This window comes from Rhinoraja longicauda, unplaced genomic scaffold, assembly GCF_053455715.1.
Source record: "Rhinoraja longicauda isolate Sanriku21f unplaced genomic scaffold, sRhiLon1.1 Scf000452, whole genome shotgun sequence".
In the NCBI taxonomy this organism is placed as follows: domain Eukaryota; kingdom Metazoa; phylum Chordata; class Chondrichthyes; order Rajiformes; family Arhynchobatidae; genus Rhinoraja; species Rhinoraja longicauda.
The window spans coordinates 17,443-42,271 of NW_027601669.1; the positions used below are offsets into that span (position 1 = coordinate 17,443).

At 47.5% G+C, this 24,829-nt stretch overlaps 1 protein-coding gene across 1 annotated transcript in view; it reads right to left on the reverse strand.

Annotated features, from left to right (window-relative positions):
* LOC144590993 (zinc-binding protein A33-like) overlaps positions 1–23,377 on the reverse strand; it is a gene marked incomplete at its 3' end in the record, with an annotated part of 40,813 nt that extends 17,436 nt beyond the window's left edge. Inside the window, exons 1-6 of the mRNA XM_078395342.1 lie at positions 23,311–23,377; positions 13,234–13,757; positions 13,048–13,143; positions 9,204–9,437; positions 7,658–7,680; positions 7,447–7,562 (exon numbers count right to left, since the gene is read on the reverse strand). Of these exons, the coding sequence (XP_078251468.1) occupies positions 7,447–7,562; positions 7,658–7,680; positions 9,204–9,437; positions 13,048–13,143; positions 13,234–13,757; positions 23,311–23,377 (1,060 nt within the window). The remainder of the gene's footprint in view (positions 1–7,446; positions 7,563–7,657; positions 7,681–9,203; positions 9,438–13,047; positions 13,144–13,233; positions 13,758–23,310) is intronic.
* Positions 23,378–24,829: the final 1,452 nt, after the last annotated feature.

The following is a 24,829-nucleotide window of genomic DNA, read 5'->3' on the forward strand; positions in this document are numbered from 1 at the left end:
TCTTTGCGAGGTTTCGCAGCCCGCTGAGTTTGCAGAAGAGACAGCACCACATGGGACCACACGAACCACAGTGTAACGCTCCAGCAAGCTTAGTACCAGTAGCAATCACAAAACGCTGGAGCAACTCAGCGGGTCAGGCAGCATCTCAGGAGAGGAAGAACGGTGACGTTTCGGGTCGAGACCGTTCTTCAGACTGATGTCAGGGGAGGTGGAGGGACAAAGATAGGATGTAGTTGGAGACAGGAAGATTAGTGGGAGAACTGGGAAGGAGGAGGAGGGGGGGGAAGAGAGGGACCGAGGAACTATCTGAAGTTAGAGAAATCAATGTTCATACCGCTGGGCTGCAAGATGCCCAAACGAAATGTGAGGTGCTGTTCCTCCAATTTGCGCTGGGCCTCACTCTGACAATGGAGGAGGCCCAGGACAGAAAGGCCAGACTGGGGGTGGGAGGGGGAGTTGAAGTGCTCAGCCACTGGGAGATCAGGTTGGCTAAGGCGGACTGAGCGAGGGCATTGAGCGAAACGATCGCCGATCCTGCGTTTGGTCTCGTGGTTACCAGTAGCAATGCTTGTTTGAGCAAGATGCCAACTAGCACGAGGAGTTTTTATTTCCAACCACTGTTTGTGTCACTTTTATCTTGAGAAATGCTTCTCCATTGCACGACAACTGCAACTGGTCTTGTTCCTGACTTTAGACAGCGTTTTAGATGATGGATTGCTCATATCCTGCATTGATTGCACAACTGACTTTGCATTTATTTATTGGATATCTAATATTAGAATTCAACATAAACAACTCTGTGTAGCTGGGTGACTCACTGATTCACAAGACCCCAGGCTATCCTGCTTGCAAAGGGTGATTCTCACATGCAGTAACATGCCACCTTTAGGCAGCAGTAAAACAGCTGGAGAAAAAGCCAGATGGGGAGAGAGAGAGAGAAAGAGAAAGAGAGAAAGAGAGAAAGAGAGAGAGAGAGAGAGAGAGAGAGAGAGAGAGAGAGAGAGAGAGAGAGGGAGAGGTGTAGAGAGAGGTGTCGAGAGAGGTGTAGAGAGAGGTAGAGAGAGAGGTAGAGAGAGAGGTAGAGAGAGAGGTAGAGAGGCAGAGAGAGAGGTAGAGAGGTAGAGAGAGAGAGGTAGAGAGAGAGGTAGAGAGAGAGAGGTAGAGCGAGAGAGGTAGAGAGAGAGAGGTAGAGAGAGAGAGGTAGAGAGAGAGGTAGAGAGAGAGAGAGAGAGAGAGAGGTAGAGAGAGAGAGGTCGAGAGAGAGAGGTAGAGAGAGAGAGGTAGAGAGAGGTAGAGAGAGAGAGGTAGAGGGAGAGAGGTAGAGAGAGAGAGGTAGAGAGAGAGAGAGAGAGAGAGAGAGAGAGAGAGAGAGAGAGAGAGAGAGAGAGAGAGAGAGAGAGAGAGAGTAATGAGTTGCGAGAGAGAGAGAGAGAGAGAGAGAGAGAGAGAGAGAGAGAGAGAGAGAGAGAGAGAGAGAGAGAGAGAGAGAGAGAGAGAGAGAGTAATGAGTTGCAAGCGAGAGGGAGAGAGAGAGAGTAATGAGTTGCAAGCGAGAGGCTTAGAGAGTGAGAGGGTCACATAAATGAATAGGAGAAGTGGGGGACTGGGGTGGTCTGAATGAGCCGAGTGAGACAGAAGCAGTGGTGAGGAATGTCAGGACAGGGGTAAAGGGTGGGGAGAGTCGAGTGGGAACAAATGGGAAAAAGGCCGGTGTGGGCAAGATGGGCCGAAGGGTCTGTTTCCATGCTGTACCACTCCACGACTCTATGAATCTATGACAAAGATGTGGCAGATTAAAGAGAAATGCAGAGCTTGTGACAAAAGGTCTTTAGAAAGTAAGACCGTCACTATTTACAGCGACTTTCATCATCAGTGGGAATTTCTCCCCTGACTACTTCTTCCTCAAGTTAGATTGGTTTTCCTGATTTCACAACAGCAACACATTAATGAATGAATGAATGAATTAATTAATACTCTATTGACATATGGAAACATAGAAAATAGGTGCAGGAGGCCATTTATAGCGGAGATGAGGAAAAAAGTTTTCACTCAGAGAGTTGTAAATCTGTGGAATTCTCTGCCCCAGAAGGCAGTGGAGGCCAATTCTCTGAATGCATTCAAGAGAGAGTTAGATAGAGCTCTTAATGATAGCGGAGTCAGGGGGTATGGGGATAGGGCAGGAACGGGGTACTGATTATGAATGGTCAGCCATGATCACATTAAATGGCGATGCTGGCTCGAAGGGCCGAATGGTCTATTCCTGCACCTATTGTCTACTGTCTATTGTATGTAGGTTAATTGGCTTAGTGGAAACGTAAATTGTCCCCAGTGTGTGCAGGATAGTGTTAATGTGCGGGGATCGCTGGTCGGTGCGGACTCGGTGGGCCGAAGGGCTTGTTTCCGCGCTGTATCTCCAAACTGAACCAAACAGCTTGATTGTAAAGTGCCAAATGGCAGTCTTGATTTTGTTACTACTCTGTATTTGTGTATAATTGAAATAAAGCATTTTGGATGATATTTTTTTTAAACACAGGGCAAGGGTTAGATGAAGAATGAAGTTCCCTCTGCACTGACCTGTTACACACTCCCTGGTAGACACGGAGAGAAGCCCCCTCTACCCAGTCCCATCACCCCCTCAGCAAGCAGCAAACAGCTTTGCAAGGCAAGGCGGCTGACCTAAGATAGACACCAAATGCTGGAGTAACTCAGCAAGACAGGCAGCATCTCTGTCTGGACAGAAGGAATGGGTGACATTTGCGGGTCGAGACCCTTCATCAGAGTCTTCTCCTTCTCTCCAGAGATGCTGCCTGGCCCGCTGAGTCACTCCAGCATTTTGTGCCTATTCTCCGATTTAACGCAGCACCTGCAGTTGTTTCCTGCCCATGTGACTGACCTAGTTTGCGTCTCGGTTTCCTGTTCGTTTTGGGACTAAGGTAAACCACAATCGAGTAAGGGAGGAAGATACCACAGGTTTTGCTTTTCCTGCTGAAACCGTTACATCTCAGAGCTGTGCTGAAGGTTGAGGACAATAGACAATAGGTGCAGGAGTAGGCCATTCGGCCCTTCGAGCCAGCACCGCCATTCAATGTGGTCATGGCTGATCATTCTCAATCAGTACCCCGTTCCCGCCTTCTCCCCGTACCCCCTGACTCCGCTATCCTTAAGAGCTCCATCTAGCTCTCTCTTGAATGCATTCAGAGAACTGGCCTCCATTGCCTTCTGAGGGGGGTCGGGGAAGGGGGTCAATGAGAGAGGGAGTCACTGAGATGGGAGGGGGGGGGGCAGTTTCGGAAGGGGGTCTGTGAGAGGGAGAGTAGGTTTGGGGGAAGCTCGGAGAGTGGGAAAGAGGTTCACAGGGTCACAGGAAGCACGTACAAACTCCGAACAGACAGCACCGGTGGTCAGGATCGAACCCGGGAACAGCTCTGCCCAGGACAGGAAGGCTCTGCGGAGAGTAGTGCGTTCGGCTGAACGCACTATGGGAACTACACTCGCTCCCCTGCAGGACCTATACATCAGGAGGTGCAGATCCAGAGCCAGCAACATTATGGGGGACCCCTACCACCCCAGCAACGGACTGTTCCAGCTGCTACGGTCAGGCAAACGCCTCCGCTGTCACGCTGTGAAAACAGAGAGGATGAGACGGAGTTTCTTCCCACAGGCCATCAGGACTGTTAACTCTCATATCACCAGGGACTAATTTAATTTACTGTTTTAATTTATTTTTTATGTTAAATTTTTTTTTTCTATTGTGTTTTGTAGTTTAGCACAATCCGCAGGCGTTGCCACTTTCATTTCACTGCACATCTTGTATATGTGTGACAAATAAACTTGACTTGACTCTCCGTGACCCGCGTGGGTTTTCTGCGGGTGCTCATGTTTCCTCCCACATTCCAAAGACGACAGGTTTGCAGGTTAATTAGCCTCGGTAAAATTGTAAATTGTCCCGAGTGCGTGTGTAGGGTCGTGTTAATGTGCGGGGATCGCTGGTCGGTGCGGACTAGGTGGGCCAAAGAGCCTGCTTCCGCGCTGTATCTCGAAACTAAACTAAACTTGTTACTCCTTGACTGACTGCCCGAATTAATTCCCGGAATGGTGGGACTGTCGTCTGTTGAAAGACTGGAGCGACTGGGCTTGTGTACGCTGCAATTTAGAAGGATGAGAGGGGATCTTATTGAAACATGTAAGAGTATTAAGGGACTGGACACGCTAGAGGCAGGAACGGGGTACTGATTGAGAATGATCAGCCGTGATCACATTGAATGGCGGTGCTGGCTCGAGGGGCCGAATGGCCTACTCCTGCACCTATTGTCTATTGAAATGTAAGGTCTGTTTCACCTTGCAGATGCTCCCTGACCTGCTGAGTTTTGCGGGCAATTTCTGCTTTTATTCCACATTTTAAGCCATGCATGTGGTTTTGGTCGCAGGTATGGTAGCAGGTGAGAAATGTCACTTATTAAATCAGATTCCAGCTGTTGTCAAAGTTAATACTCAAAGTTACAGCTGGTCTGTGGTCGCACCGCGTGACGTTGCTGCCATCTAGTGGCGGGACCAAGAAGTGACGTGGTTAACGTGTTGAAATGAACAGATCGACAGCTCTGATTCCACTTGCTGTTTATTTCTCTCTTCCCACATTTACATTCCCCCTGGTTTTATTTCCGCGCTCACTGGGGTTTTTTTACGACGCGGAATTTGGGGATTAAATGGGAGCCGTTCAGCGCCGACCTGTTGTCCACCGGGTTTCTGCCCCACAGCCCCTGAGCCCCGCTCCTGACGCCGGTCCCGGGACCCGACCCTTTTACACACCCGGAGCGGAACCGGAGCAGATTCTCAGCCACTGGCCATCGCAAGGCCAGAAGAAAGGATAAAGTTTCTCCGTGAATTTATTCCCAGTGAAGGTGTGGAGATGGGACGTGGTGTCCGCGTCGTAAAATGAAACTGTCCCGGACTCGTAACTGAGATAAACCCCCACCCTCCCGGGGATGGGACGGGCGGGGAGAGGGGATGGAGGGTCGGTCTCTGCATCAAACTGGTCCTCCCACCAACTGATGCTCCAGAATCCAGTCTCCGGGGTCAGTGTGATCTCTCCCTTCCTCTCCACAGACTCTGCGGCGACTCCCAGACTCCAGCCCTCACTCCCCGCCACCTCCACCTCCCAGTAATGTCTCCCCGATGTGAATCCCTCCGATCCCAGCACACACGGCCAGTCTGTAAACCTCTTCCCGGTGTCAGGGAGACTCCTCCAGGTCCGGGTCCATCTCACCCTCTTCCGATCCTCAGACACCTCGAGCTGCGCATGCGCTGTTTCCACATCCAGGGTGACGGAGACTGGGGGGAGAAGCAGAGAATCAGAGAGTCCCCGGGGGTCGGGGGGAGACTCGGGCAGCGCGGCCCCGAGACCGGGGGAGAGGCCGCTCGGCCTCAGGCACAGGCGGGCGGACAACTGAAACCCTGCCCGGGGTTTCACCCACAACCATATCGGGTGGACAACAGACATCTTTACCGGCGTTTTTAACCGGGTTGTAGAGGGAAAATCCCGCGGGTTATCGGGAATGGGAGGGAGTGGTGCATGCGGACGGGGAAAACAAATGCGGAAAGTGAGAATGAACGAGAAATTGCGGGTGGGGATGGAGAAATAAGGCGGGCAGTCAAATATCTTGCCAGTAGATGGCGAGGGAGAGGCAGATCGGAAGATGAGGAGACTGGTGTGAGGGGTAATTAGAGGTGGTTAAAGAGGAGGTAGAGATGTGGGGTGGAGTTGCGGTGATCACACTGAACGAGAGTGGACTGGACGGGCGAGGCAATCTGCTACTGGTTACTTGCTTTATTTATTGGAGGGTGGATTTAATGCGTCTGTGCAACCAAGAACACTCTGGTCTCGTTGTGAACCAATATATGAACTTCACTGAGGGACTTGACAATGTTCCGCATGTAAGGCTGGTCCAGAAAGCGAAGTCAGGTGGGATCCAAGACGAGTTGGTAAAATGGACCCGTAATTGGTTTGGTGGTTAGAGGTAGAAGGTGTGATTACTAAGTTTGTGGAGAACGGGTATTGTTGTGGACAGCAAGGAAGTCTGTCAAAGTCTGCAGCAGAATATAGGCTAGATCACCGATACTTTATTGTCATGAAGTAGGTGGTGGAATCAGATGTCATCACGACATTTCAGAGGCATTGCAATTTAGCCATCAAGGTGTAAAATAACACGGTTCTAATGCGAGCAAATGGGATTTGTTTGGCCGGGACAAAAGATGGAGATGGGCACGATGGGCTGAAGGGCCTGACCCTGTAATGTACAACCATGGCACTCTGGCTCCAAGAGTACTGAAAGACTGAGTCTTCTCAGCCACCAGTGCAGGGAATTCCTAAGGTTCCCCAGACTTTGCGTGCAGCAATGACTCCTTATCTCTGTCCTAAATGGTCCAGCCCACATTCTGAGAGGGTGGCTGCTGGCTTCAGACCCCTCAGACATGGGAGAAATCCTCCCTACACCCAGCCCACTGAACAGTCAGATCTCCCCAAATACAACTGAACTCTCGAGTACACAGGCCAAGTCTACTCAACACAGGCCCGCACAACACATATCATTACAGAAACAAGTATTGTCTATCGTTGCTGCATTCCCTCTGCGCAGAGCTTATCTTTGTTTAAGTAGGAAAAAAATAAGACAGAACGAAAGTAGATACGGGAGTAGGCGCCGCCCCTCAGGCACATCCTCTGTTCAATGTGATCATGGCTGATCTAAGCTGGCTCCAATTCCTCTTCAGTGTGACTTCACCATAACCCTCAGTTTAATGATCTTCCCAATATCCAACTATTTTCCCTTCACATATATCCAAAAATCTGGCCTGTCGCCATTAATCAGGTCACACAATTCCAGATATTTACTGCTATGCTGGAGAAACAACTTCAACCCTCTGCGTGGTACGCGGGCTGGATGTTTGGATCTGAGCGAATACAGGGCGAGTTACACAATGGAGCAGAGCCGTGGCCTGAAGTCAGAAGACAGCGGGTTGGTGGAGGGATGCACACTGGAGTCTCTCAAAAGGTGTGCCACAGACCTTGATGCTCTGTCCATTGTTGGTCGTTATTTATATGGGCGCTTTGTATGAGTATGTGGGTGGCATGGTTAGTAGTTTTGTGGAGGACATTAACATTGATGGCGTCATGGACAGGGAAGAAGGTTATCTGAGATGAAGAGTGATCTTAATTAGCGGGTGTAATGGGCTGAAGAATGAAAGACGGAATTTTCTGAAGTCTAAAGATTGAGGGCATCAATTTAAGGTGAGATGGTAAAATTGGGAAAGGCAGTGAAGGTCAATGTTTTCAGACGGTGAATGGTCGAGAGATAGAACGAGATGCCAGAGGCGGAGGCGGGTACAATTACTGCGTAATGCTTACATTTGTGGTGTAAACAATAAGAAGAATGGAAACTGAACATGTTTTACCTCGTTGAATGACACAGGTTTCTCTCCACAACGTGTTCAACACAAAGTGGTTATGAATCTTTTCAATCGGCAAGGCCCTGTCTGTCACTGACAATGTATTAACCTCATCACGAACCCTGCAAATATTTAACAGCTGGTTAGAATCTGACCTTCAACAATTTCGGAGCTGTTCTACGAAAACATCACCGTTTTAATCAAGAGTGTATCCTACCTCCTTTTCCGACCAGCTGCCTCCTGAAAGAAACAAAACACAAATCTGAATAACTGGGCCAGAATATCTGCATCCCAACAACCGAAATGGCAAGCAAATTGACACAAGATTCGTATTTACCAACTCTTATTGCGGCAGGCACACATAAAGTGGATACAGTATTTCTGTAGGGACAAAGAACACACGGAAAGCACATGAAAATTATGCCATAATTGAGAGGGGGCATGTTACGGGGAAGAATGCGAAGATGGTGGGGTGTTATCTGAAGAAGATGGCAGGGAATGAAGGGGTGGAATGATTTAAGATTATCTGTGGATTTAAATGGGTGGGGCGAATAATAGTATTCCTACTTTTAGGGAGAACAAAATTCAAAGATGAAATATGGGATGGCCTTTAATAAATCCCATTAGTAATGCAGCAAAGGGAACGTGGAACTCAATCGCACAAAAGTGGCTGAAGCCATTACTGGAGATACATTGAAGGGGAAGCTGGATAAGCACAAGAGTTTTCCCCCTGTGTGCCCCATTCCCTTCAGATCCAATTCATGGATGACAGATGACAAACGATGATGTGTGTGCCACATTCTAGATTTCAATGCTAACCCCCACAATGTGGCCATGGCTAATCTTGCCCAGGACAGAACTCCCCCTTTTCCCCCATTCCCCTCATGTTCATTTCCTGGAAGTTTCAACAACAAAAAAAGTCTCTCCTCCTGGTTCAAATACTGCCAACAGTTTAAATCCCCAAATGTCTCTGGGTTAGAGAATTCCAGAGATTCACTGCCCTCTGTCCAGTCGTGGACCTTGGAGACAATGGTAAAACGACTGTTCATCCTTTTAAACTGCAAGGAATATCGATCCAACCTCGATAAGGACAGCTGATGAGACCAGCCCCTCATCCTGCAATGATCCCGATGATTCACTTTTGTGTTGCCTCCATTACTGTAACATCATTTCATGGTTAACGTCATGAAATCTCTGCAAGGTGCTCATGATGTAGGTCGGATAATTGTGACAACCTCCTCGACAAGATTCTACGAGTGTATTACCAGCAAAAGAATAACCGGCGGAGAACATTCCCCTTTAAGAGCAGAAGGATAACTAGGGATAGGACAGGTCCAATTAAGTGCTGTTGAGGAGGTCAGATTCCAATGTGTATCCCAGACTAAAATCATTAGACTGCCTTCACGGGGATGCTCTAACGCCACAAACTCCTTTTCCTCTAATGCTGACCATACAAAAGACTTTCCCCTTGGTCTTATGATCCCTGCAGATTTTCCTTCTTTTCGGGGAAATATTACACGTTCACTAACTCAGTGACAAGGTCACAGCGACTCTTTCTCAAGGAGTTTGCAGGCCGTGTTGAGATCACACAGTTTAATCAGGAGGTCCTTTCATTTGGGAAGAACAGCGGCACGGCGCTGGAACAGACGGAACATTGACCCAGCTCTGAATTACGGGTGAATGATGCATTAATTTCAGAAATGTCACCCACCATGTTGTGACTGTGCAGTTTCACTTCGCCTAACAGCAGGGTAACCCCTCACCTTCAGAAATATCCCGTTGTCTTTTTGATCCATCTGTTTCTGCAACGTTGAGAGTTCCTTTTGGATGGAATTTAAATTCGCTTGAATCTCTTGAAGACTTTTCTCCATTGGGTGTCGAATCTTCTCCTCTTCTTCCCGGATATCCGCCAGCACGCGCCGCTCTTTCTCAGTGAGAATCTGGTGCAGGTCAGCAAAATGGGATGTCATCTGTGACTGAAGGTCGTGTGACTGTTCCTGTGAAAGGGAAGGTGACGATCAATATGTAATATTACTCTATTGTGTTTCCTAACGATATGGGAGGGGGTAGTTGGTAAATCACCCTTGTGGCATGGAGCACAATAATAATCTATTTGGCCCACCATGTCCATGCTGCCCTTTGTAGACATCTACGATAGTCCCATTCACTTGGGTTTAATCCGTGTGTTTAATTACCGTGGCAATTCAAAAGCTTGTCTTAATGCTTATTCCATTTCGCCTGCCCGTTCATTCCCACTCATTCGCCCACCGCCCACTTTCACGAGCATAACATGCAGTTGCCATCTGGTCATCTAACCCATCTGACTTTGGGATGTGATTTGAATCCCTCGCTGTCACAGGGAGAATGCATGAATAACACGGACAGCACCGAGATCAGACTAGAACCATGTCACCAGAAGAAGGAGACACCAGCAAATCGTAGAGTCACATAGGTGACTGTGTGGAAACAAGTCAATAGACAATAGGTGCAGGAGGAGGCCATTCGGCCCTTTGAGCCAGCACCACCATTCAATGTGATCATGGCTGATCATTCTCAATCAGTACCCCGTTCCTGCCTTCTCCCCATACCCCCTGACTCTGCTATCCTTAAGAGCTCTATCTAGCTCTCTCTTGAATGCATTCAGAGAATTGGCCTCCACTGCCTTCTGAGGCAGAGAATTCCACAGATTCACAACTCTCTGACTGAAAAACGTTTTCCTCATCTCAGTTCTAAATGGCCTCCCCCTTATTCTTAAACTGTGGCCCCTTGTTCTGGACTCCCCAACATTGGGAACATGTTTCCTGCCTCTAACGTGTCCAACCCCTTAATAATCTTATACGTTTTGATAAGATCTCCTCTCATCCATCTAAATTCCAGTGTATACAAGCCTAGTCGCTCCAGTCTTTCAACATATGACAGTCCCTCCATTCCGGGAATTAACCTAGTAAACCTACGCTGCACGCCCTCAATAGCAGTCCAACTTGCCCAAGGTGACTCACCTACTCTGGTTCCACCTGCCCGCTTTTGGTCCCAGTCATTCTAAACCTTTCTAATCCATATCGCGGTCCAAATCTATATATTACTAAACCTCTCATCTTGTATATATACATATTTGTACCCGAAATTGAGCCAAAACAGTACCCGATCGCACAACAATAAGGCACATCTTACTCACCATTGCCGTCTGGTTCAAATGTTTGTTATATTTTAAAAGTTATTCACTTTTTAAACTTAAATATCACTTTTTAAACTTTAATAAATGCCTTTTCCACCCTCCCTGCGCGTCAGCCGCCCCTGCGCAGTAATACCTCCGTCCGATGTCACAATGGGAAGCTCGGGTCCGCGCCTGCGCAGTTGGGGCCCGTTGATGTTAAGGGGGTCGGAGTGGGTGAGTTGGGGGGGGAGGGGGGAGCGGGAGAGGGGACGATGCTACACAAATGCAGGAGATGTTTTGACCCAACGGGTCCACAGCAGCTTGTGTATTGTATATGTTGTTATACCTGACTCAACCACCTCCTCTGGCAGTCTGTCCCATACCCCCACCATATGCTGTGTGAAAAATATTCGTAGTAAATCTTTCCCCTCACACATTAAGCATATGTCCCCTGGTTATTGATTCTGCTAGTAGGGATAAAAGGGGAAAGTTGACAGGAGTGGAATTGGGCCATTCGGCTGATCAAGTCTACACCGCCGCTCATTCATGGTCTAATCCCATATTCCTGCCTTCACCCCATAACAATTGACACCGTTCCAATAGGGAATTTGTCTCTCTCTGCCTCAAAAATATCCGCTGGCCTCTACAGCCCTCCACGCAGTGAGTTACACAGATTAACTCCCCTCTTCCTCACTGCCTTCTCTGCCTCAGAAGGCAGTGGAGGCCAATTCTCCGAATGCATTCAAGAGAGAGCTAGATAGAGCTCTTAAGGATAGTGGAGTCAGGGGGTATGGGGAGAAGGCAGGAACGGGGTACTGATTGAGAATGATCAGCCATACGAAGGGGAAATCATGCTTGACAAATCTACTGGAATTTTTTGAGGATGTAACTAGGAAAATTGACAGGGGAGAGTCAGTGGATGTGGTGTACCTCGACTTTCAGAAAGCCTTCGACAAGGTCCCACATAGGAGATTAGTGGGCAAAATTAGAGCACATGGTATTGGGGGTAGGGTACTGACATGGATAGAAAATTGGTTGACAGACAGAAAGCAAAGAGTGGGGATAAACGGGCCCCTTTCGGAATGGCAGGCAGAGACCAGTGGGGTACCGCAAGGTTCGGTGCTGGGACCCCAGCTATTTACGATATACATTAATGACTTATATGAAGGCATTAAAAGTACCATTAGCAAATTTGCAGAAGATACTAAACTGGGGGGTAGTGTGAAATGTGAGGAAGATGCAATAATGCTGCAGGGTGACTTGGACAGGTTGTGTGAGTGGGCGGGTACATGGCAGAAGCAGTTTAATGTAGATAAGTGTGAGGTTATTCACTTTGGAAGTAAGAATAGAAAGGCAGATTATTATCTGAATGGTGTCAAGTTAGGTAGAGGGGATGTTCAACGAGATCTGGGTGTCCTAGTGCATCAGTCACTGAAAGGAAGCATGCAGGTACAGCAGGCAGTGAAGAAAGCCAATGGAATGTTGGCCTTCATAACAAGAGGAGTTGAGTATAGGAGCAAAGAGGTCCTTCTACAGTTGTACCGGGCACTGGTGAGACCGCACCTGGAGTACTGTGTGCAGTTTTGGTCTCCAAATTTGAGGAAGGATATTCTTGCTATTGAGGGCGTGCAGCGTAGGTTCACTAGGTTAATTACCGGAATGGCGGGACTGTCGTATGTTGAAAGGCTGGAGCAATTAGGCTTGTATACACTGGAATATAGAAGGATGAGGGGGGATCTTATTGAAACATATAAGATAATTAGGGGATTGGACACATTAGAGGCAGGAAACATGTTCCCAATGTTGGGGGAGTCCAGAACAAGGGGCCACAGTTTAAGAATAAGGGGTAGGCAATTTAGAATGGAGATGAGGAAGAACTTTTTCAGTCCGTGAGTGGTGAAGGTGTGGAATTCTCTGCCTCAGAAGGCAGTGGAGGCCAGTTCGTTGGATGCTTTCAAGAGAGAGCTGGATAGAGCTCTTAAGGATAGCGGAGTGAGGGGGTATGGGGAGAAGGCATGAAAGGGGTACTGATTGAGAGTGATCAGTCATGATCGCATTGAATGGTGGTGCTGGCTCGAAGGGCTGAATGGCCTACTCCTGCACCTATTGTCTATTGTCTATCAATTGAATAGTGGTGCTGGCTCGAAGGGGCCGAATTGCCTACTCCTGCATCTATTATCTATTTTCTATATTGTCTGACTAAAGAAGTTCCTCCTCACCTCCTTTATGAAAGAGCGCACTTTAGTGCAGTGGCAATGATCTCTGGGCCTGGACTGTCCCACCAGTGGAAACATCCTTTCCACATCCACTCCATCTCAGTGCCTTCCCACCCAGTGTCTCTCCATAGCCCCAACCCTCGACTCCTGAACTGTAGAGAGGTGCCCTCACGTGACACACACATCACGTTGACGAAAACTGCACAAGATGTGGTAATCGAAATTGGAAAACCTCACCAGAACTCCAGAAATCTTCTCTTGCTGTTGCTGCTCCATTTGCTGCATCTCTGATTTCTTTTTTGTGAGAGATTCGAAGGATGATTTCACCTGATTCTGGCATTGGGTGTGAGATCAGAGAAGAAATTTGTTAGCCAATAAAGAAGAGATCACACAATGATGCGATCAAAATCGGTTTGCTTTTACCTTGTAGATTCCAACAGCTTCTTCTATCGGTAAGAAGCTGTGAGTCTTGTGTTCCATCGCATCTCGACAGATCACACAGATCAGTTTCTTATCAGTCTCACAAAACAGCTTCAGTTCTTCCTGATGTTTCTCGCAGTGAAGTTTACTTTCCTTCTCTGTCCGATTCAGGCTCAGTGCTCGAGCTTTCTCAGCCAGTCTAACTAAGGCCCGATTTACTTTGAGGGTGCGGTCTGCAAACTGCTCTCTACATTCCGGGCAGGAGTTTCTCTCCTCCCTGTCCCAACTCTGTGTGATACAGGGGCGGCAGAAGTTGTGCCCGCACTCCAGTATAACCGGATCGGTGAAGAAATCGAGGCAGATGGAACAAACTGCCTCCTCTGTCCAACTCTCGACCTGGTCTTTCGCAGCCATTGTAACTCCGCCTCTTCCTGGTTCAGTGTTTTCCACTGCGCGCGCTGCCGTCTCGGGCAATGACGTTATTTGGCTGCAAATGTTCAGTGTGAAGGTGTCCTGGCCACTTCCAACTAATCACTCGAGGGAGGGTCACTTAGACATTAAACCGGCCTGAATATAAATTAGATGAAAGCGGAGAGATTGTCCTGGGATTGTCCAAGGCAGGACAGAAGTCAAGTCAAGTCAATTTTATTTGTATAGCACATTTAAAAACAACCCACGTTGACCAAAGTGCTGAACATCAGTCCAGGTACTAAGAAAAGAACGTACAATGGCACACAAACATAACAGCCCATACATAAACAGTTCACAGCGCCCCCTCAGAGGGCCTCAAACGCTAGGGAGTAGAAATAGGTTTTGAGCCTGGACTTAAAGGAGTCGATGGAGGGGGCAGTTCTGATGGGGAGAGGTATGCTGTTCCACAGTCTCGGAGCTGCAACCGCAAAGGCGCGGTCACCGCTGAGCTTAAGCCTAGACCGCGGGATAGTGAGTAGCCCCAAGTCGGCCGACCGGAGAGACCTGGAGTTAGAGTGGTGGGTTAGAAGATTTTTGATAGGGGGGGGGGGGGGGGGCAAGCCCGTTTAGGGCTTTGTATGTGAATAGTAGGAGCTTGAAGTTGATTCTGTACTGTACTGGGAGCCAGTGGGGAGAGGCCAGAATCGGGGTGATGTGGTCCCTTTTACGGGTACAGGAACAATAGACAATAGACAATAGACAATAGACAATAGGTGCAGGAGTAGGCCATTCAGCCCTTCGAGCCAGCACCGCCATTCAATGCGATCATGGCTGATCACTCTCAATCAGTACCCCGTTCCTGCCTTCTCCCCATACCCCCTAACTGCACTATCCTTAAGAGCTCTATCCAGCTCTCTCTTGAAAGCATCCAACGAACTGGCCTCCACTGCCTTCTGAGGCAGAGAATTCCATACCTTCACCACCCTCTGACTGAAAAAGTTCTTCCTCATCTCCGTTCTAAATGGCCTACCCCTTATTCTCAAACTGTGGCCCCTTGTTCTGGACTCCCCCAACATTGGGAACATGTTATCTGCCTCTAATGTGTCCAATCCCCTAATTATCTTATATGTTTCAATAAGAGGCAGTCAATTCCACAGATTCACAACTCTCTGACTGAAAGGGTTTTTCCTCGTCTCCGTTCTAAATGGCCTACCCCTTATTCTTAAACTGCCCGCCCCGAGCAGGTGGACTACGGAATGACCGGCTCGGGTAAGTCTTTGACTATGTTGGTTGCTTTGCCGAGTTGGCGTGAAGCCCAGGTGAAGTCAATGGTGGGATTTTGGTCTGTCTGATGGACTTGGGTTACGCCCACAACTTCCTGCAATTTTGTGTGGTCCTGGGCATTCTTAAACTGTGGCCCCTTGTTCTGGACTCCCCCAACATTGGGAACATGTTATCTGCCTCTAATGTGTCCAATCCCCTAATTATCTTATATGTTTCAATAAGATCCCCCCTCATCCTTCTAAATTCCAGTGTATACAAGCCCAATCGCTCCAGCCTTTCAACATACGACAGTCCCGCCATTCCGGGAATTAACCTAGTGAACCTACGCTGCACGCCCTCCATAGCAAGAATATCCTTCCTCAAATTTGGAGACCAAAACTGCACACAGTACTCCAGATGCGGTCTCACCAGGGCCCGGTACAACTGTAGAAGGACCTCTTTGCTCCTATACTCAACTCCTCTTGTTACGAAGGCCAACATTCCATTGGCTTTCTTCACTGCCTGCTGTACCTGCATGCTTCCTTTCATTGACTGATGCACTAGGACACCCAGATCTCGTTGAACTCCCCCTCCTCCTAACTTGACACCATTCAGATAATAATCTGCCTTTCTATTCTTGCTTCCAAAGTGAATAACCTCACACTTATCTACATTAAACTGCATCTGCCATGTATCCGCCCACTCACACAACCTGTCCAAGTCACCCTGCAGCCTTATTGTATCTTCCTCACAATTCACACTACCCCCCAACTTAGTATCATCTGCAAATTTGCTAATGGTACTTTTAATCCCTTCGTCTAAGTCATTAATGTATATTGTAAATAGCTGGGGTCCCAGCACCGAACCTTGCGGTACCCCACTGGTCACTGCCTGCCATTCCGAAAGGGACCCATTTATCCCCGCTCTTTGCTTTCTGTCTGTCAACCAATTTTCTATCCATGTCAGTACCCTACCCCCAATACCATGTGCCCTAATTTTGCCCACTAATCTCCTATGTGGGACCTTGTCGAAGGCTTTCTGAAAGTCGAGGTACACCACATCCACTGACTCTCCCTTGTCAATTTTCCTAGTTACATCCTCAAAAAATTCCAGTAGATTTGTCAAGCATGATTTCCCCTTCGTAAATCCATGCTGACTCGGAATGATCCCGTTACTGCTATCCAAATGCTCAGCAATTTCGTCTTTTATAATTGACTCCAGCATCTTCCCCACCACTGATGTCAGACTAACTGGTCTATAATTACCCGTTTTCTCTCTCCCTCCTTTCTTAAAAAGTGGGATAACATTTGCTATCCTCCAATCCACAGGAACTGATCCTGAATCTATAGAACATTGAAAAATGATCTCCAATGCTTCCACTATTTCTAGAGCCACCTCCTTAAGTACTCTGGGATGCAGACCATCAGGCCCTGGGGATTTATCAGCCTTCAGTCCCATCAGTCTACCCAAAACCATTTCCTGCCTAATGTGGATTTCCTTCAGTTCCTCCATCACCCTAGGTTCTCCGGCCCCTAGAACATTTGGGAGATTGTGTGTATCTTCCTCAGTGAAGACAGATCCAAAGTAACGGTTTAACTCGTCTGCCATTTCTTTGTTCCCCATAATAAATTCCCCTGCTTCTGTCTTCAAGGGACCCACATTTGCCTTGACTATTTTTTTCCTCTTCACGTACCTAAAAAAACTTTTGCTATCCTCCTTTATATTATTGGCTAGTTTACCCTCGTACCTCATCTTTTCTCCCCGTATTGCCTTTTTAGTTAACTTGTGTTGCTCTTTAAAAGAGTCCCAGGGACAGGGACAGGGACCAGCGCTCAGGAGGTGTAACTGAGGGCAGTGGAACCCGCCGCCCGCATCTCCGTTCACAGCCCGGGATCAGGATGGAAGTCAACACATTTTCATCCACATCAGTACACTCGTCTCTCACGCTCCACTCTTCAGGTCCATCTATATTTGGAGAAACCGTGCATCATTTCATATAAGGATGGCCAGTGTGGACCAATGTGTTCAGCTTTGTTCACTCTGCTGTATGAAGAATGTGGATACATTGGAAAGGGTGTAGATATACTTATGAGGACGTTGCCAGGGCCTGAGGGCCTCACTGTAGGGAGAGATTGGGCAGACCTTATTTCTTGGAGGATGAGGGGTGATTTTATAGAGGTGTGTGAGATCGTGACGGGAATAATCCCGGTTTTGGACATGGTTATTAACTGACGGGCCGCAATCCCACAGGAACTGGTGAACTGCTGAGAGCGGCGCGGTCACTCTGCAAACCAGCGGGACAGACCGGCTTCCGTCTTTCTTTCTCTCTTTCTTACTTTCGTCCTTCCCTAAACTCAAATTAACACATTTACCATGCGGGAGATCGTGCACATACAAGCCGGCCAATGTGGCAACCAGATCGGAGCCAAGGTAATTATTGTATCCGAGGCTTCTATTGTTGTAATTTTTTTTAATCCCCGGAGAAAGACGGAAGCCGGACTGCATATTAGGCTACTAAATTACATATTAGGCAACTAAATTTAAGGCAGCTCTTCGTCTCCAAGGAGCCCTTCTTGCTTAAGTCCATACTACGCCACCTCCAGTTTAAATTCCATTTGGAATATTTTGGAGGACAATAGACAATAGACAATAGGTGCAGGAGGAGGCCATTCAGCCCTTCGAGCCAGCACCGCCATTCAATGCGATCATGGCTGATCACTCTCAATCAGTACCCCGTTCCTGCCTTCTCCCCATACCCCCTCACTCCTCTATCCTTAAGAGCTCTATCCAGCTCTCTCTTGAAAGCATCCAACGAACTGGCCTCCACTGCCTTCTGAGGCAGAGAATTCCACACCTTTACCACTCTCTGACTGAAAAAGTTCTTTCTCATCTCCGTTCTAAATGGCCTACCCCTTATTCTTAAACTGTGGCCCCTTGTTCTGGACTCCCCCAACATTGGGAACATGTTTCCTGCCTCTAATGTGTCCAATCCCCTAATTATCTTATATAGGACCAAGAAACAAGAACTCGAGGCATCAACTAGAGGTTGGAGTGCGGTGGCGAGGCACCGATTTAATTATCGAACGAGGAATCCAGTGGCACAATCCAGGGACACAATGTAAATTATTTTTCCGCACCTTAAATACAGTTAATCGCCTCGAATACTTGAAAAAAATAAACTGTCTGAAAAACGATGAGCGCAACACTCTTATTTTGTTAAAGATCCAACTCGGTCAAAGTGGTTGAAGATCAAATGTCCTTGGAAATGGCCGAGCGATCTACTCAGAGGGCAATTAGTGATATGAAATAAATGCTTTTTGTGCCGCGACATCTACGTCCTGAGAAATTGACCACCGACTTACATTAATTCCTTAATAAGAAGGTTAAGTTTTGTTTATTAAGAACAGCATTGTATTAACTCACGAAGCTGATGAAAAACAATGCAAATAATAGCACAATGTATTACTCAAGTTATAGAAACATAGAAACATAGAAAATAGGTGCAGGAATAGGCCATTCGGCCCTTCGAGCCTGCTGTCTCTTCTGTTCATTTCTCTCGTCATACCGGAGTGTGTTTCAGTCACCGCCACTCCTCCCACGTCGATGCCGGCCTCCAGCATCGGAATCTGTTCATTCTCGCAGCCCCAGATCCACTTTCCCCGCGGGTAACGGGTTAATATATCGGCCGATACCGCAGTACCTGATTTTACCTCTGTCTTCTGTGGCAGAGAATTCCACAAATAGCGGAGTCAGGGGGTATGGGGAGAAGGCAGGAACGGGGTACTGATTGGGAATGATCAGCCATGATCACATTGAATGGCGGTGCTGGCTCGAAGGGCCGAATGGCCTCCTCCTGCACCTATTGTCTATTGTCTATTGAATTGACTGGACATTCTTTTTAAAATCACAACAGCAGGAATGCCATGCAAAGTACTACAAGCCTCTGGCGCCACACAGACAGAACGTGCATATGGTTCTGGGGACAGAGAACCAGGTTTGAAAGCACCAGCAATGTTCACGAAAATCATGCCCCAACTGAGAGGAAGCATCTTACAGGAAAGACTGAGCAGGTCTGGAGAATATGTCAGGGAGGATGGGATGATGCCGGAATGCGAGATTAGCCATTTATTAAAAGAGGTGGGGGTGTAGAAATAGTACTTATGGGAAGTCCAAAACTCGAAGATGAAATTTAACATAGATCCCAGAGTAAATCCAGTAAATATAATGTCAGGCTAAACCATGATTGTAACAATATCGAGAGCAGGGCAGACCCAAGTGGACTGAGGACACAAGACTCAGGAGTGGGTCAAAACTCAAAGAGCTTTTATTAAAATCCTGGTCGAGAAAACAGGCCGCAGATTCGAAATCCGCAAATGCAAAGGCGGAGGAATCGAGGTCGAGCGTTTAGAAAAAAAAGGTCGAAAACACGAGTGAAGCGAACAAGAGCACAAGTCAGTGCACGAGAAACTCCTAGACTGCACAACGATAGAGACAAACATCAGAAATTAAACGGGGAACTCAATTGGTAGCACAAATTACAGTGATACACAGATGGAAATAAACATAACTAGACCAAATGGGGGACAAACGTCTCCTGTATTGGTGCAGCACCCTCCCCTCACTCCCCCTTCACCACTCCCCTCCGCCCCTCCCCCTCCTCCTTCCTCTCCTTTCCCTCCCCCCTCCCCCCCACTCCATCCCTCTCAACCCCCCTTATCCCCCCTGCCTCCACACCCCTTCCTCCCTCCCTCCCCCTCCCTCCCTAGGAGATAGATTTAAACATTAAAATGTGAATAACTAAAAATATAACACCGATTTCAATAAACAATAGACAATAGGTGCAGGAGGAGGCCATTCGGCACTTCGAGCCAGCACCGCCATTCAATGTGATCATGGCTGATAATTCTCAATCAGTACCCCGTTCCTGCCTTCTCCCCATACCCCCTGACTCCACTATCCTTAAGAGCTCTATCTAGCTCTCTCTTGAATGCATTCAGAGAATTGGCCTCCACTGCCTTCTGAGGCAGAGAATTCCACAGATTCACAACTCTCTGACCGAAAAAGTTTTTCCTCATCTCAGTTCTAAATGGCCTACCCCTTATTCTTAAACTGTGGCCCCTTGTTCTGGACTCCCCCAACATTGGGAACATGTTTCCTGCCTCTAACGTGTCCAACCCCTTAATAATCTTATACGTTTCGATAAGATCTCCTCTCATCCTTCTAAATTCCAGTGTATACAAGCCTAGTCGCTCCAGTCTTTCAGCATATGACAGTCCCGCCATTCTGGGAATTAACCTAGTAAACCTACGCTGCACGTCGCCAATAGCAAATAATATCCTTCCTCAAATTTGGAGACCAAAACTGCTTCCATTAACACCAAAATGGACGGCGGTGTGTAAGGTGGGCCTAAAATTGTCGCGCTATCGTGTACTGTTTTGGCTGTAGTTCAGGAACAAACAAACAAACAAACGAGAGTTTTAGCATAGAGATGAACACAAAAGAAGACACTGACTACACCGCCCTCAAGCGGTCAGAAGTGGAAGCAGCAGGCACCGTGACAAATATCTGGGAATACTTTCAGAGAAAGCGGGATAAACACATTTGGAATTCGGGGCATTGTGGCAATTAGATGAGAGGGATGTTTAGTGGAACAGAAGAATTGACAGAAGGTGATGGGCCGAATGGCCTGTCAATGATTAGAATGGGATGTCATTCGACGTTGAGCGCATATAGACAAAACAAACAGAGCAAATACCCCCACGGTGAGCACCCACTGCTGATATGAACTGGATACAGATGATAATTCTGCTGTGTGTAACATTTCAATGTTAATGCCCACAATGTGGTCGTGGCTGATCCAGCTCTGGTCTGAACTCTTCCTCTTTGCCATATTCCCTAAGTCTTCGGTTTCCCTGAATTTTTGGGAAAAAAATGTCTCGCACTAGTTTAAGTACCTCCAACATGTGAAACCTCCCAAAGTGTCTGAGTTGGAGATTTCCAGAAATTCGTTGACCTCTGTCCGGTCGTGGACTTAAGGGTCTGGTTTTGGACCACTCTTCATTCATCTAAACTCCAAAGAATACAAATACAAGAAGGGCCTCGACCCGAAACATCACCCATCCCTTCTATCCAGAGATGATGCTTAGCCCGCCGAGTTACTCCAGCATTTTAGTGACTATTTACGTTTTTACCTTCACCTGACAAGACAATACCTTGATCCCAGGAATTGGGAACGTGCGTGCTGCCTTCAATGCTATCACATACGTTCTTAGTTAGCACAATGCTGGAGTATCCCACATTCCCTCCTGTCCCTCTCTCCCCTCCCCTCCACTAGTCGCCCTACCAGTTCCACTGTTTGCATCCTTATATCCTTCTCGTTAGCACTCCTTTCCCAGCCAACAATGGGCCATTATGAGCTCTACCCTCCCTGAGGTCATTCTGGTATGTTATGGTCTTTTCTTCTCTAATATCTACATTCCAGCCCTTTAACAAAAATGGTCAAAGCGCCATTTTCTCTTTTGCTCATCTTTTGTGATTCGAGCACAAGAACGCATAGACAAGCCCGCCTTCCATTCATCAGACGGTCTCTTTCCATTTCAATAATGATCTCGTGTTTGGTTTATATTTACTGAAGTGCATAATTTTACACTTTCCGACATTGAAAATATACTTGCATGCTCGCTGAAAATGTCATATGCTATTCCTATGTCACAATGATTTCCTGATAACGTGCCGCATATTTTGCCCCTTTCCTCTGCTCATGAACATAAGTTGCAAATAGCCCAGAATTGAATATTCCTGTGAGAGTGAAGGGCAAGGCTGGAAGGATGAGGGAACCACAAAGGGAGCGAGGCACTGGTCGGGCAAAGGCTGCTATCATCAAGCTATTTGTTTAGGAGTATAAAAACCTGCAGGAGCAAATTAAAAGGAAAATCAGTGGAACAAAACAGTCACGAGTCACGACAAACAAGAGAATCCCCAGAGATACGACAAGCATATTAATAGCAAAATAATAACTCGGGGGAGAATGGCTCCCTCGGATGCCAACAACTAGAGAGAGAATAACTGTGTAGGAAAGAACTGCAGATGCTGGTTTAAATCGAAGGTAGACACAAAACGCTGAAGCAACTCAATGGAATTTAGTTTTTTCTTGAATCTCTTGAAGATTTTTCTCCAGGGTATTTAGAATCTTCTCTTCCTCTAAGACAGGACGGAAAGGGACAGGGCCCATTAATTCCCACTCGTTTGCCCTCCACTCACATTCACAGTGATAATTTATAGTTCACGATTCACTATCCAACCAGCGTGTTTTGGGGAGGTGGAAGGGCTCCACAGGGTCAACACGCAACACAAGTAAAACACCCGAGGTCAAGTTCGAAGTAGGTCACCAGAACACGCCAGAGACCAGGGTGGTTGAATCTGTGGAGTTCATTGCCACCGAAGGCTGTGGAGGCCAGGTTAATGGATATCTTTTAAGTCAGAGATAAATAGATTTTTGATGAGTTTACGTGGAGAAGGCAGGAGAATGGGGATCAGGGGAAAGGATGGCGAATGGCGAAGACGATGGCCCGAATGGCCTAATTCTGCTCCTATCACTTATGAAATTGTGAATTGTGTCCTATTTGTCCATGCCGACCAAGGTGCACCATCTCTGCCAGATCCACCAGCCTGAATTTGGCCCAGTTTGCTCCAAACCCATGTCTGGCCAAATGTCTTGCATGTTGTTATCGTATTTATTTAAACTACCTACTCTGGCAATTTCTTCCACATACCGATAACACTCTGTTGAAAATACTGCCGACTAGTTTCCCTGAAATCCTTCCACTCTCACTATAAAACGATGTCCTAACAAACAGTCAACAATGAAAATAACTGCAGATGCTGGTACAAATCGAAGGTATTTATTCACATGGAGTTACACCAGCATTTTGTGAATAAATAGCTTCGATTTGTACCAGCATCTGCAGTTATTTTCTTACACTAGAGAGATAAATGTCAATGAATGAAAGATATGCACAAAAGTAACGATGATAAAGGAAACAGGCCATTGTTGACTGTTTGTTGGGTGAAAACGAGAAGCTGGTGCGACTTGGGTAAAGAAGGGATTGAGAAAGAGGGAATGCCGGGGCTACCTGAAGTTAGAAAAATCAATATATTGTTACCACTGGGCTGTCGGCTGTAAACACGATGCGTTGCCCCCTGGAACCCGCCGCCCGCATCTCGGTTCACAGACAGGGCTCAGGGTGGATGGAGATCTCCCTCCGGCCTCATTTTAGGCCACAACAATGCAATGGCCACTGGTCAATCTATAATCGGAGGCACGGCGTATCGTTTGATAAAGGATGTTATGGGATGCTCTGCCTTTTATCCCAGTATTTTAAGCAAGATGCGTTGCTCCAGTCTTACCATGGACCCCAAACGCTTCGTCCCCGAAACCATCCCAGTAAATATCTGCATCCTCCAGAAGATCCATTTCTATTCCTTATATTTGGTGACTAGAAAATGACACATGCTTCTCCATTTGCCACATGCGGACACGGTCGGGGAGATGGGTTAAAGGCCGGGCGAAACACTGGGGACTTCTCCGGCAGACCCTAGTGACTCGGGTGTGACTCGCTTCCACTCCAGTTCAGTTGAGGTGGTTGATTGGGCCAGTTGCAGACGCGCAGTGGAACGCGTAATGTCGAGTGGCATCCCAGCTTGGTTTGGGAACATTAGTGCCCAGGACCACACAAAAATGCAGGAAGTTGTGGGCGTAACCCAAGTCCATCACACAGACCAAAATCCCACCATTGACTTCACCTGGGCTTCACGCCAACTCGGCAAAGCAACCAACATAGTCAAAGACTTACCCGAGCCGGTCATTTCGTGGTCCACCTGCTCGGGGCAGGCAGTTTAAGAATAAGGGGTAGGCCATTTAGAACGGAGACGAGGAAAAACCCTTTCAGTCAGAGAGTTGTGAATCTGTGGAATTGACTGCCTCTCATTGAAACATATAAGATAATTAGGGGATTGGACACATTAGAGGCAGATAACATGTTCCCAATGTTGGGGGAGTCCAGAACAAGGGGCCACAGTTTGAGAATAAGGGGTAGGCCATTTAGAACGGAGATGAGGAAGAACTTTTTCAGTCAGAGGGTGGTGAAGGTGTGGAATTCTCTGCCTCAGAAGGCAGTGGAGGCCAGTTCGTTGGATGCTTTCAAGAGAGAGCTGGATAGAGCTCTTAAGGATAGCGGAGTGAGGGGGTATGGGGAGAAGGCAGGGACGGGGTACTGATTGAGAGTGATCAGCCATGATCGCATTGAATGGCGGTGCTGGCTCGAAGGGCTGAATGGCCTACTCCTGCACCTATTGTCTATTATTGTCTATTGGAAGGCGGTGGAGGCCAAGTCTCTGAATGCATTCAAAAGAGAGCTAGATATAGCTCTTAAGGATAGCGGAGTCAGGGGGTATGGGGAGAAGGCAGGAACGGGGTACTGATTGAGGATGATCAGCCATGATCACATTGATTGGTGGTGCTGGCTCGAAGTGCCGAATGGCCTCCTCCTGCACCTATTGTCTATTGTCTAAAATACAGAAGCTTGAAAGCGCGCACCCCCCAGACTCTGGAACAGCTTCTTCCTCCCTGATGAACAGTCCTTCCATAAGTAAGGATGCAGTCCAATTCCCGTCTATCTAATTGGGGTATATTGGACGTTGCCTTTGAAACCGTTACGCTGCAATGCTGGGAACTATATTCTGCACATTGTATCGTTCCCCCCACTCTATCGCTGGGGTCACTTCAAGCAGCCAATTAAACAAAAACTCCAAAAAACGCGCGCCTGGAGGAAGTAGCAGGAAACCGAGGCACCTGGGGGGAGGAAATCGCGTGATCGTGGGAGAATGAACAACCTCCACACAGGCCGAAACCGGAGGTCAGGATCGA